The sequence below is a fragment of the Psammomys obesus genome, unplaced genomic scaffold, assembly GCF_907164565.1.
Source record: "Psammomys obesus unplaced genomic scaffold, mPsaObe1.curated_primary_1811, whole genome shotgun sequence".
Classification (NCBI taxonomy): domain Eukaryota; kingdom Metazoa; phylum Chordata; class Mammalia; order Rodentia; family Muridae; genus Psammomys; species Psammomys obesus.
Genome location: NW_026589922.1, coordinates 112,510 through 126,465, shown reverse-complemented (window position 1 = coordinate 126,465; position 13,956 = coordinate 112,510). Strand labels below are relative to the sequence as shown.

The window sequence follows — 13,956 nt, the reverse complement described above, 5'->3', positions numbered from 1 at the left end:
ACACATTTTTCTCTCTGTCTTCAATTTTCCTCTGTTTACCATCTTATTTGTGCGAAGACCAGGAGTGAAATCAACGGTTACATGCAGGGAATTCAGGATAGAAGTGTGTTTAGCAGGACAGGGAACCCCAGCAGAACGGCCTATGTGTTTGATACAGTCAGGGTGAGAGACGTTCTCGGATACAGTGTTGAGGGTGTCACGGCCTTTCAGAGTGTCTCCTCATTGTCCTTCAGGTCAACAAACATGATGCCCTCTCAAGTCCTCATTTCAGGCCTCATACTCCTTCTCCCAGGTAAGTGAGAGACGAACTACAGCATGCCCAGAGGACGTAAGTTCAGAAACATATCCTGGGGTCTGAATTACAGGTTACCTAGTAAGCAAAGAACCAGGATGAAACTGGAGCCCCAAAGAAATTTCTCAGTCTACATGAATTTCAAAATTTATAGCTAAAATATAAGACCCACAAGAATGTCCCATCAGGAGTGAATGAATATATATACATGCATGTAAAAATATTCAAGTAACACATGGGCATGCATGTTATAGTCAATTCATAAGGGCTGAAGAAAGGACATGAAAGGGCAACCTAAGCTTTGCTTGGCCTGTATGCCATGAAATAAATTCATTTTTAATTATTTAATTTAAAAATACTAACCAAAAGCATTCTATGATATAGAAGTAAATAGTGAATTGCATATTAATTTTTTGATTCAGGGTCCAAGATAGCTTTGGCTGCTTCCTCACCTGAGAGACAGCTGAAAACAACCTCAGTACCTCTCAAAGGCGAACATTACAGGTGTGAGCCCCTACATCTCATGCGCATTCCAAATCTCACAACCTAATGTCTAGGAAGCGGGATTGTAGAAGATCATAAATTCTTATCATACACTTCTATAATTTTATTATGACAATATGTATGGTAGTTATGAACCTAAAACATATTTTGGAAAAATCAAGTAATAAGTGTCGCAGTGAGAAACATACACCCATTACACACTCATTTTATAGAACAAGCAACATGCTTTCTCAGACCATGTCCCAAACACGCAGCCTTGGCCTGAGTGTAGGTGACTAGTCAGTGACTCTCACAGTTCACCGTCTTGTGCTGTTTGCTTATTTGTTTGTTCCTGTGCTGGGATCCCGCCAGGCACTGGCATGGCCTAGGTGAGCATGGTATGCTTGGCTGCATCTTCAGCCCTCAGATTCCACTACTTGGAAGAAGCTGGTAGCAAGGATTTTATTTATTTATTTATTTATTTAGTTAGTTAGTTAGTTAGTTAGTTATTTTACATATATGAGTGCTTTATCTGCATGTACACCTGCATGCCAGAAGAGGGCATCAGATCCCTCTGTGAACCACCGGGTGGTTGCTAGGAATTGAAGTCAGGACCTCTGAAAGAGCAGACAGTGCTCTTAACCACTGAACCATTCTCCAGCTTGGTAACAGGGATTTTAACTCATTGTCTCACCAGATACACATGAAAGTTATTTTTTTTTTTTTAGGTTTAAAAGTTGCATATTTTAATCCTTGATTTACTATTTTGACTTTGTAAATTAGTGTTGTTCGCTTCAACATGTAAGAAGGGGTCATCATTCAAATTTTATTTTTGTTTTCTTTTGTTTAATTTTTAAAGAACTGACCCTAAAGCTTCAGCTCCTTCCTGATGGTTTTATAAAACCCATCCTGGGCTTGGCCTGGTGGTGCACAGTTTAATCCCAACAGTAGGAGGGAGAGTCAGGCAGATCTCCATGAATTCAGGCAGCCTGTTCTACATACAGAGTTCTAAACACCGAAACCAGCCACGGTTACACAGTGAGAGCTTATGTCAAACAACAACAGCCATATAAACAAACAAACGCTGCTCTGAAAATTGATGTTGGAGTTAGTAATGCTCTGCCTTTAAACCAAAAAAGCTATAAAAACAAACAAACAAAACCCAAACCAAACAAAAACAAACAAAAAACTTGGGTTCTGCTCTTGGTATAGGAGAGTTAAGTAAAGAGTGATTTCATTTTCTATAACATTGAGGGGAGGGTTGGAGTGGGTTGAGACAGGGCCTCACAAGCCCAGGTTGGTCTTTAGTTCACTAGTTTCCTGCCTTCGTCTTCAGAGTTGTAGTTTTGAGGTTCCCATTATCATGCACAGCATTTAAAGAGCAATTTTAATTATTTTTTTTTAATTATAAATTTGAGCTAGTGTCAGTGGACATGCTTGTATTGTATTCCCATTTCTCAGGAGTCTGAGCTGGAGGATAGTAAGTGTAGGCCAGCCTGTGCTACAGAGCAAGGTCCTGCCTAAAAACGAACATGGTGCATAGTGGTTTATGCCTTTGATCCTAGCAGTCAGAATTAGGTGGACCTCTATGAGATCTGGCTAGCCTAGTGTGGCTAGACTGTGAGAACTACATAGTGAGCTTTGTTTCAAGAAGAAAAAAAGAAAGGGAAATAATAAATACAAAAATTATAAAGGTACAGTGTGAACATAATAAACTACAGAAAATTGTTTTCTCCACACACATATCCATTACATATTCACATTGAAGAAGAACACACTTACAGAAAATTGTTTATAGTAAAAATGCTAATGTATCAAAACTCTACAAAGAACAATGAGAAGAGTTGATAAACCTCATGTCTCCCAGGCATGATGTATCAGGTTTAATCCCCAGAAGAACCAGTAAGGAAAAATTCCACCTTTGTACCCACAGCTGCTGTGGATTCTTTCCCACAAGTGCATGGAGTGGTGGGTCACCCTGTCACACTGCCATGCACATATCCAGTGTCTGATGGAATGTCATCCATGTGCTGGGGCCGAGGGGAATGTGCTTCTGATACGTGTGGACAAACACTTATCCGGACTGATGGACACAAAATCTACTATCGGACAAACAACTGCTACCAGCTGAAGAGTCAGCTTCTTCAAGGAAATGCGTCCTTGACAATAGAGAGTGTCGTTGAGAGTGACAGTGGTGTCTACTGCTGTGGAGTGGAAACGAAGGGACAGGATGGTGTGCAGAGCCTGAACTTCTCACTGCAAGTTCAACCAGGTGAGCCTGCCTTGCTTCTTTGCTTATGTCTCACAAGTGAGCCGAGTCCTGTTTGCTGGTAATTTGTTCTTCTCCTAGAAGAAGGAAGTTCTTATAAACGTGCTGTGATTAAACCCTTGCTTTTTATTCTTTTTAATGACATAATCTCATGTATCTCAGGCTGTCCTCTGATGGCCATGCACTCCTGGTCCTCCTGCCTCTAGCTCTCTAGTGCTGAGAACACAAGTAAGTCCCATCACACCCAGGCTTAAGTGCCCTTTGGAGACACAGAATACCTTCTCTGTGCTTGAGTGAAGCTAAAATCACGCTTACTGCAAGACCATGAGCTAAGTCAGCATCTATGTCCTAACTGTACTTGTTGGCCCATGAAACTGTGTTCATGTTTATGCCCTGAAACAGTGGGGAGTGTTATTTAAGCTAAAGTGAATTAAGGGTACACTCCGTCTTTAAGTTAATGTCTTGCAACAATAAAACAGCCATTGTTTGTTTGTTTGTTTGATGTGGTATCTCTGAATAGCCCTGGCTGTCCTGGAACTCCCTTTGTAGACCAGGCTGGCCTCAAATCAGAGATCCACCTGCTTCCGCCACCTTTTCTCAACACTAAAACTGTAACAGCTCTAACCTGAAAAGCAGGCAATGCAGGGTGCTGCTGTGTACATGAGCTGGTTTCAAAGTGGTCAGCTGACCCTCTGAGCACAGGCCAAGTGTATAAGTAGCGAGTTCTACTCCCTGCCTGCCTTGGGGTTTGGAAACAGTCCTCACATCATGCCACAGTTGTTCTTTTACATGCAAAATGGACACATGGGAAAGAGTTTCTCATCTGAAACCTATTGAGTGGTTACTAGTGAAAAGTTCATGGAAGCTCCAGATCTTAAATCATTGCAGTTTCCTTTTTTCCTTTATGGAGAGGATGCGGACATCCTTTTCATAAAAGGAGTCTGGACTTTTATGAAATAAAAATAAAATGAGGCTGGACTTTCTTCTGGTGATATATCCTAATCTCATTTGCTAAGGGCTAACAGTAACAATAGAAATCAATACTAACTTGTCTCTATTTTTTTTTTTAATTCAGAACATCATTTTGTAATTGTTCAGTCTTTGCAGTTTGTTAGTCTTTTATTTATCTATTTATTTTGACGGTTGAATCTCACTGTGTAGCATGGATGGCCATGATCTCCACAAGTAGATCAGACTGTCCACAAACTCATAGACCCAGCTACCTCTGCCTTCTGACTAATGGGAACAAAAACCTGTGTCATCATGCCTAGCTGCATGGAATTATTGATGGTGAGCTGTTATCAAGCTTAGAAATTCTCTCACAGGTCAGTGTTTAAAAGTCTTCTGTCTGCTGTCAGTGGTGAGATTCACCTTTAATCCCAGCACTGAGGAAGCAAAGGAAGGCAGATCTCTATGTGTTTGAGGCCAGTCTGGTCTACAGAGCGAGTTCCAGGACACCTAGGATTATACAGAGAAACCCTGTCTCAAAAAGTCTTCTTTCTAGCTAGTCAATGGGTCACAAGAGATAGATGTTCTGTCTTTTTTTTTTTTTTTTTTGAGATTTTAAGTATAATTATAGGGATATGAGAGAAATGTGAGCAAATTTGCATTTTAAAATTTAATTTTATTTATATATTTATTTATAAATAAATATATTTATTGTATCCCCACTGCAGCCCCCTCCCTTGTCTCCTCCCAGTCCCATTCCCCCTTCTTCTCCCCATATGCCTTTTCCCTAGTACCCTGATAGGGGAGATCCTCCTTCCCTTTTATCTGACCCTAGCTTATCAGGTCTCATCTAGGATGGCTACAGCATCTTTCTCTGTGGCCTGGCAAGGCTGCACCTGCCAGGGGGAGGTGATCAAACAGCCCTGCCACTGAGTTCATGTCAGAGACAGTCCCTGTACCCCTTACTAGGGAACCCACTTGGAAATTCAACAGCCAATGGGCTTCCACTGAACAGGGGGTCTAGGTCCTCTCCATGCACGGTACTTAGTTGGAGTATCAGTCTCTACAGGCCCCCCCTGAGCCCAGGTGTTTTGGCTCTGTTGATCTCCTTGTGAAGTTCCTGTCCCCTCCAGGTCTTTCTATCTCTCTCTTCTTCCATAAGGATTCTGGCACTCTGCCCAAAGTTTGGCTATGAGTCTCAGTATCTCCTTCGATACCGTGGTGGGTAGAGTCTTTCAGAGGCCCTCTGTGCAAGGCTCCTGTCCTGTTCTCTGTCTTCTCCTGCTTCCAATGTCTATCACATTTATCCTTCTGAATAAGGCATGAGCATCTTTCCTAGAGTCTTCCATTTTTAGCTTCTTTAGGAGTATAGATTTACACAATGGAATACTACTCAGCAATTAAAAACAAAGAAGTCATGAAATTTGCTGGCAAATGGTGGGAACTAGAAAAAATCTTCCTGAGTGAGGTAACCCAGAAGCAGAAGCACACATAGAATATACCCACTCATAAGTGGTTATAAGACATATAATATAGGATAAACATACTAAAATCTATACTCCTAAAGCAGCTAACCAATAAGACTCTGTTTTTAAGGGCAATTGATGCTTTCTAAAGTTTTGCTTCAAGAATCTTTTACTATCTGTATAGCAAGATATTGTAAAAGAAGGGTTTTTTTTTTCCTTAACGGATGATTTACATATTAGATTTAAAGTCTTTAGGAATTTGTAATGTTCATGTTCAGGTAAAGAGATAGATTCATAGCTATAAGCAAACGTTGTTCTCAAGGAGATCCTGAGTTGGCTCCAGACACACACAATGACAGCTCCTAAATGCCTGTAGTTCCACTTCCAGGGGATCTGATGCCTCTGGTCTTTAGGGGCATCTGCAATTAAATGCAGAAACCCATACACAGATGACATATGCATATATACACAATTTAATATAGAAATGCATTGTATGCATATGCTTTGGCCGACACCCCAACGTTTGTTCTTCAAATGCCCACATCTGTGAATTTAGACTTAATAGTAATTAATAATTTGTTAGAGATGAGGGAAAGCTTGACATCCAAAGACAAGATTAGGTACAAATCTTCTACATACAGAAGTGGAAAGGTAGCTGTTAGAAAGATACTTAAAGCTTTCTAAAACCCAACCATCCCCGGGGTAGAACTGGATTCTGAGGGCAGCAAAAGGGTCACAGCTTTTTAAAAAAAATTTCTAGAGTAATTTGGTGGAAGGTATTGATCTCCCTCGCCTCTCATTGGCCTGCAGGCACATTCAAGCAGCAGGACTCTGAATGACTGGACTACAGTCCAACTTTGCAGAAGGCTCTAGGTTATAACTGGGATTTTAGAGTACAGGGATTGTGAAAAAGTCCACTTTTTTGCAGGCAGCTGCACACACTATAGAACTGTAAGGATTTCTCATGATTGACAGAGCTTTTCAATACTTAGTTTCTGGTGCTTTGCAGGGATGGGCTCATGAACTGAGTTTGGAGAACATGGATAAGTTACTGACTTCATCAGAATCAGAGATTTAGAAAAGAAGTGACAGATTATCTGTTCATATGACCTGCTGGGGTAGTTTTGTAAGACCTGGAGTCTCACTACTCAGGATCACGCCCTTCCCAGGAATTCTCACAGTCCACAGCTCGATGCAAAAGCAAGAGGTTTTATTGCTATCGCGATAGGGTTGCCCCTCCAAAGACAGGAGATGACCCCAAACATGCAAAGCAAAGGGTTTTTATATCTGAAAATCAGATCATTTTTGCTCTATAGTTTACAGTTGGTTGTAGATAATTTACAGCTGATTGTTTCTCAGAACAGTTCACCCCACCCTTCAAGAGCTATCTGCACCTGGCTTCAATTCAAATAATCAGTGTTTTTGTTGTTGTTGTTTTGTTTTGTTTTTTCTCATTCCCAGGTGGTCCTTCAGTTTTACTTGAGTTTTATTTTGTTGAAACAGGATCTCACCTTGGCTGGCATGGAACTCATTATGTAGACCAAGCTTGCCTTGAAGTCATAGAGACCTTCTTGCCTCTGTCTCTACTGATGAAAAGTGTTTGACACCATGTTTATCAGTGTTGAAATTCTTATCATGATTCATAACTGAGTCACTCACTCTTATTCCATGAAAGCCTTACTCACAGGTAAGGCCCTTTAATTCAGGTCTTCCAGTCCCACCTGGAAGACTGTAGCTAGGAAAGTCTACTAAGCTGTTGTTTAGCAAAGCTCTAGCGCTGAGGGTGAGGGGCCATCAGGCCTGTCTGCTCCCGGCCTCAGTGACAGCAGTTCTCTGCATTTTTCATCATTTCATCCAACAGCAGCATTGACCACCCTGCTCAGAGAGAACATTCTGGCTACAGGTGCATCAACCTCATCCACGTGGAATGTCAGGTGCCGTAAGGTCATGACACCTGACATTCCTCACCATTCTAGCTGCTTCTTTCCAGCCAAGGAGTGACAAGAACACCCTGGGCAGGGCAGCCAGCAGGAAGTTAGGACCCAGCCTCAGCTTACCTCTCAGACTTTGTGTGTGTGTGTGGGGGGGGTGGTTAAAGAATATTGTTCTAGTTATGGTTTTTGTTTTGTCACCCTCACAGATCTTTACTTGGGGTTCTCTGTTCCTGCATGTTTCTGCTGGGCCTTGACATAGGTGACTCATTCTCTTCTTTCAGAACAGACCTCAAAGGTCACCTCCCCAAGTGTGCTGCTTGTTTGTGGTTTTGAGAAAGGCTGCTGTGAAGCATTCAATCCCAGTGCCCCGCTCTCTGAGAAATGAGACTATACCACAGTTATGAAAGAATGTGAGGCTTTGGGCTAATGGGAACATTTTGATCTTGAGTGTGGTGGTGATCTCCAAGTACAGTCTTCAAACTGAAAAGACTTTCCTTCTAGGACGGTGGTCTTCTGCAGCCCGCCCTGGCCTTGACCTCACTGTGTAGCTGAGGATGACCTCAGACTTCTGATCATCCTTTCTCCACCTCCCAGAGAAGGCTGCAGGTGTGGGTGGCCCTGGGGGCTTCCCGGATGCTACAAATGCCATGGTACCAAACTGAGCTAACCATCAGACCCTAAGCTGTTCGTCCAGATAAAGACAAATATCTGTGCATGCTGAGTTCTGTGAGGAGAAGATGGAGTTCTGGAGTCCCAGGCGTGGCTCAGGGTTAAGGAGAGATGCTTGAGGAAGCAACATAGAAACTCAGGCTCACAGAGGCTGTGCTGGTGGGTTTCCTAATAAGCATGGGCTTATTTATAACTTAAAGAGTAGTTTTAGTTTTTCAATTAGTTAGTGTGCATGTGCAACATTACTGAGTTCAGAATTAGGAGGAAAAACTAGACTTAGGGCCCAGTTTACTCTGGCTGCATCACTGAACCATTTTCTCCCTCTGTCTTCTGGCCTTACTTACAGTATTAGCGACAGGAGCTAACACATACTGAGAACACATTGTGACCAAACACCAGAGTAAGCAGCCTGGACTCATTTTATTACTGAAATCCCATAAGCTGTAGCTTGTGAGATATATGGCTGATCAGATAGGCCTTAAAACTATTTTTCTCTCCAGTTGCAGAAAAATGAAAAGAGCTTCCTAGAGTTTAAGAGCAGAACTCCACCCAAAAATAAGATGAGATTAACCTCCCTGATCAATGTGACCGGAGACCAGCTTCTCCTGTCTTGTTTGTCTCCTGGGACAGCTTGCAACCTTGAGCCCTATGAGGAATGTGGCTCCTCCTGATGCTGCTGAAATCTGAGGAAGCTGATGGTCTGCATCCTGCTAAGGGGCCTACCAACCCAATAGCCAAAAATATAAACAACACTGTCCAGCACAAATCAGAAACTAAAATAGAGAATGCTGTGATCCCTACCTTTAGATTAAGTTTACTTAATATTTAACTAAAACAGAATAATGTCTTTTTGATCTTTTTTTTTAAATTAATCTATTCACTATACATCCCGATCATAGCCTCCTCCCTCATCTCCTTCTGGTCCCACCTTTCCTCCCTCTTCCTTTCCATCCCCCTCCCCTAGTCCTCAGAAAGGGGGAGCCCTCCTCCCTTAACAAATGACCCCAGACTATCAAGTCTCTTTCAGGACTACCTGCATTCTTTCCCTCTGTTGCCTGGTAATTCCACCTGCCAGGAGGAAGTGATTGAGGAGCAGGCAACAGAGTTCATGTCAGAGGCAACCCCAGGTTCCCTTACTAGGTGACCCAGATGGAGACTGAGATACTTATCAGCTACATCTGAACAGGGGTCTTCCCCACTGTCTTTTTATCTCATATTCCCTCAGTGGTCCTCGGTTGATGCATCAGTTTTCACAGTCCCCAAACCCTCCCCCGGGGGGGCCCAGAATTGTTGGCTCTGCTGGTCTTCTTCTGGAGCTCCAGTCCCTTCCAGGTCCTTCTATTCTCCCACTCTTCCATAAGACTCCCTGTGCTCTGCTCAAAGTTTGGCTATGAATCTTAGCATCTGCTTCGATCCGCTGCTGGTTAGAATCTATCAAAGCATGTCTATGGTAGGCTCCAGTCCTGTTCCTGCTCTTTAAATGCTTCCTGTGTCTATTCTATTTGCCCTTGAATGAGAACTAACCATCCTCCCTAGGGTCCTCCTTGTTTCTTACCTTCTTTTAGGTGTATGGATTCTAGTATGGTTTTCCTGTAGTATATGGCTAATATCTGCTTATAAGTGAATATGTCTTTCTGGGTCTGGGTTACCCCACTAAGGATGATCTTTTCCAGATCCATCCATTTACCTGCAAATTTCATGATTCTTTGTTTTTAATAGCTGAGTAGTATTCCAACTGTAAATGTGCCACAGTTTCTTTATCCATTCTTCAGTTGAGAGACAGCTGGGTTGTTTCCAGCTTTTTGCTATTAAATAAATAAAGCTGCAATGAGCATGGCTGAGCCAATGTCCTTGTTGTATATTTGAGCATCTTTCGGATATATGCCAAGAAGTGGTATAGCTGGGTCTTGAGGTAGAGCTATTCCCAGTTTTCTGAGAAAGCACCAGATTGATTTCCAAAGTGGTTGCACAAGTTTATACTCCCATCAGCAAAAGAAGAGTGTTCCCCTTTCATAACAATCACGTCATCATGTTTGGCCACTTGAGTTTTTGATCTTAGTCATTAGAGTACTTTCTTATTAGAGGTTTTAAAGCTAAGATTTAAGTAATGGCGAGAAAAAAAATGGTTCTATATATAATGACACTTGCCTGAGACCTGAGTTTAATCCCTAGGACTCACATTATAGAAAGAAAATGCTACCTCTTCCAAGTTGTCTTTTTATCTCATATTCCCTCAGTGCCAAGTGTACTCACAGTCACACAGACACACAAAAACAAACACACAAACACACACAAACACACGCATAATTGAAATTTAATACTTGTAAAAGTGTTATGCAAAACATACACTAAATTACTATTTTTAATAAAATTATGATAGCAGTAGATATTTTTCTTTATTCTGCAAAATCTGTGAATATTCAAGATTCTTATAGAGGCAGGAGGGCACTTTCTGAGACACAAAGTCTAGAGGTCTCTTTGGTCACCTCTTGGACAGAAGAAGAAACACAGACTAACAAACATGAAAGGACTTGGATAATTTATGGCTTATGCACAGTCTTCACCCAGGGTACCAACATATATGCCCATTACCTCATCCAACACACACACACACACACACACACATATATATTGAGAGAAGGTCTCTCTATGTAGCCCTGGCTACATGGAAATTGCTAAGTAAACCAGGCTGGTCTTGAACTTACAGGCAGACTTCTGTCTTTGCCCCTGGATTATTACAGGTTAGACGGATCTACAGATGGAGTTCCAGGCCAGCAGGGGCTACATAGCAAGATCTTGTCTCAAGAAAACAAAACAAGGCAAAGCAAAAAACCAAACCAATATATATGAAGATTTTTTTCACATTAACTAAATTCCTCTCCTATCTCATTGACCGTCTGAATTAAAAAAATTTTCTCCATGGTGTAAGAAAATTACAAAACATAAACTGTATCAAAGGAAAACAGCACTTTAAAGAAAAAGAAACATCTATTTTATTTCCCTTTCTGAGTGACAAAAATAGACATCAGAAGTGGATGGAGAAAAGCAACTGGGTGGGGAGGGGTACAGAGGTGGGAATCAGATGCTGGGAGAATGGGGTAGGGGGCTGGAAGAGAGAACAGAAATTGGGGGTAGGGCATCTCTGGGACCAGCTGGAGACTTGGGACTAGGGAGGCTTTCAGGAGTCTATGGGGATGACCCTAGCTGAGACTCCTAACTTTGGGAGATACGGAGCCTAAAGCAACCACCTCCTGTACCCAGGCAGGACTCCCAGTGGAGGGAGGCATACACTCCTCCCATAAAACCTTTGACACAAAATTTGTCCTGCCTACAAGACATGCAGGGATAAAGATGAGGCAGAGATTGAAGGAATGGCCAGCCAATGACTGGTCAAAATTGAGACCCATCCCATGGGAGAGAGCTCACAGAGAGAGAATGAATCACCAACCAAAGAACATGCATGGACTAGACCTAGTTCCTCTACCCATATATAGCAGATGTGCAGCTTGGTCTTCATCTGGGTCTGCTAACAACTGGAGCAGGGTGGGGTGAGGCTGTCCCTGACTCTGTTGCCTGCATTTGGATCCCTTTCCCCTAGCTGTGCTGCCTTGTCTGGCCTCAGAGGATGAGGATACACTTAGTTCTGCTACGACCTGATATGCCAGGGAAGGTTGGTACCTATTGGACGGGTCCCTTTCTCTGAGGAGAGAGGGAGGGGTGTGTTGGGGTGTGAGGATAGGACCAGGAGGAGAAAAGGAGGGATGTAATAAGGATGTAAAGTGAATAAATAAATAAATTAATGGGAATAAAAAAACAAAAAAAGAAAAATGTCTTACAAGAGATTTATGAGTCTAACAAGAGTTAAGATAGTTTTTGAACACTAACTCCTGGTCTCTTCTTATTATGAAATCTACTGGGGGAAAGTTCACACTCTGTAGGTTTTCCGTTTTCATAGAATTACTAATTTTTTTATTTCATTTAAGATGTACTTGTATTTGTGTGCCAGTATGTGCAGGTGCCCACAGGGCCAGAAGGGAGGTGGATCATCCCCTGGAGCTAGAGTCACAGGCAGTTATGAGCCTCCTATGGTGGGTGCTAAGGACCGAACTCGTGTTCTCTACAAAAGCAACATATACTCTTGTTCACGAGCCATCCCAACAATTCCTCAAAGACTCTCATGAATAGTAAGTCATTGCAATGACCACTATATACCAAGGTAAGTGTGGAAAGGAAAACATCAACTCTATGGAGAGAAATGGGAACAAGAACAAGTTAGACCACCGTTGCTACTCAACGTTAAAATGTTAGCTCAGGGCTTGTTCTTAATTGTGCCCTGTTTTCCACCAAGTCCCATATATTTGGTTTTACAGAGTGCACTAGTATCATGTTCTTGAGCACAAGAAAGTTTGGGGAATGGGACAGACAGATTCCCAAACCCCTTCATGTCTATCATGGTTCTCTAGAAAGACTGCAGAGCAGCCATCACAAGCTCAGAGTCCTGCAGCTACCAGGCAGGGATGAGAAGGAGAGTGTGGGAGTGGATGGCCCCATCTGTGGCCTCACCACTCTAGAACTCAGGGTGATCCTGACAAATCATTCCAGAAAAGCTACGAATCAGGCTTTCATGGCAAAAGTCCTGCTTGATGTATAGTTGCTGCAAATTTACAAGAAAGAAACCACTGTAGTAAACACAATACATTTTTAGAGCAGATGAGGGAAGCCTATTTTGCAAATCCAGCATGCAACTTTCCACTATCTGACTTTACAAAAACAAGTAAGCAAACAAACACAATCAGACACATATTCATTTCCTAGAACACCATAGACCAGCACTGGGAATGTGGGCCACTATCCAGCTCCCCGTTCTCCTTGACTACTATGGACTGAGTGTCCCTGAGTTGGGGTCAAGGATTACTCAGGTTGAAATAGAAATGAACACCCTCTTGCCAACGTGCTCTTCTTAACAACTAAACTGCAATGAAGATAATCAACACAACAAAAGCCCTTGTTCAGTCTTAGCAAGATCAAATATTTTATTGATTGGGACACAGTGATTCACAATGAGGAAGCTCCTTTGTCTTTCTAAAATAAACTTAAATGTAAACATAGTCTGAAGAGAATTAGAAATTACAACTCTGAAGGAAACCAGTGATAGTCCCAAACTCTGTCCCACCTGGAATAGGACTTCTCTCAGCTGTGAGCCCAGGTCCTGCTTTCTCATTCCCCTTTCATTTCTTCATTGCCTCCTTCTAGCACCTACATCAGAGCTCAGTGGGTGAGTATAGGAACAGTGAGCATCAAGACAGAAGTGAGATGGAAATAGCACTAATGAACTCAATCCCTTGGTCCATTATTTTCTTCCCTGATCTCTTCCTGGTTCATATTCACCCTGGTAACCTCTCCTGGAATGAAACACTCATCTGTATCTACTAAGATTAACTATATAATAACATCATATTTCATGATCTGTGAGAAAGTATTCCTGCCTTCAGTGGGGACATTAGACTCTCTTCTGTCCATCTAGAAGGAAATTAAAAGCTGCCACTTCCATGACTAAAGCCCTTTGGAGAAGATAAGGAAAGTGACATTTTGAGGTATAATAAATAAACAAGACAAAAACATGAAGTGCATCTGAATCAAATCTCACCCTCCCTGTTTTTGTTCTATTTTATTTTTACTTTTAAATCTTATTCCTCTCTGCTGGATGGTTTTCGTAACCAGGACGGAAGTCTATTATCTGCATTACCAATGATTGTTTTTCGCAGACAAAAAGATTATGGATCTAAAGGAAACCCAAAATATTAGAGTGTTCATGTTTGAGAGATGGCTCTTCAGTGTGGAAAGACTGGACATCATTTTAACAGTGAGTGTAAGGAGAGACAGCTAGCGGGCCAT

General features: G+C 42.0%; 1 protein-coding gene across 1 annotated transcript; it reads left to right on the top strand.

Moving 5' to 3' along the window:
• The first annotated feature begins 243 nt into the window (after positions 1 to 243).
• On the top strand, positions 244 to 13,948 carry LOC129675491 (hepatitis A virus cellular receptor 1 homolog). Its single transcript, XM_055605477.1, has 3 exons — positions 244 to 292; positions 2,709 to 3,047; positions 13,827 to 13,948. Exons 1-3 carry the CDS (start codon positions 244 to 246, stop codon positions 13,946 to 13,948), a joined length of 510 nt encoding a protein of 169 aa, XP_055461452.1.
• The last annotated feature ends 8 nt before the right edge of the window (positions 13,949 to 13,956 follow it).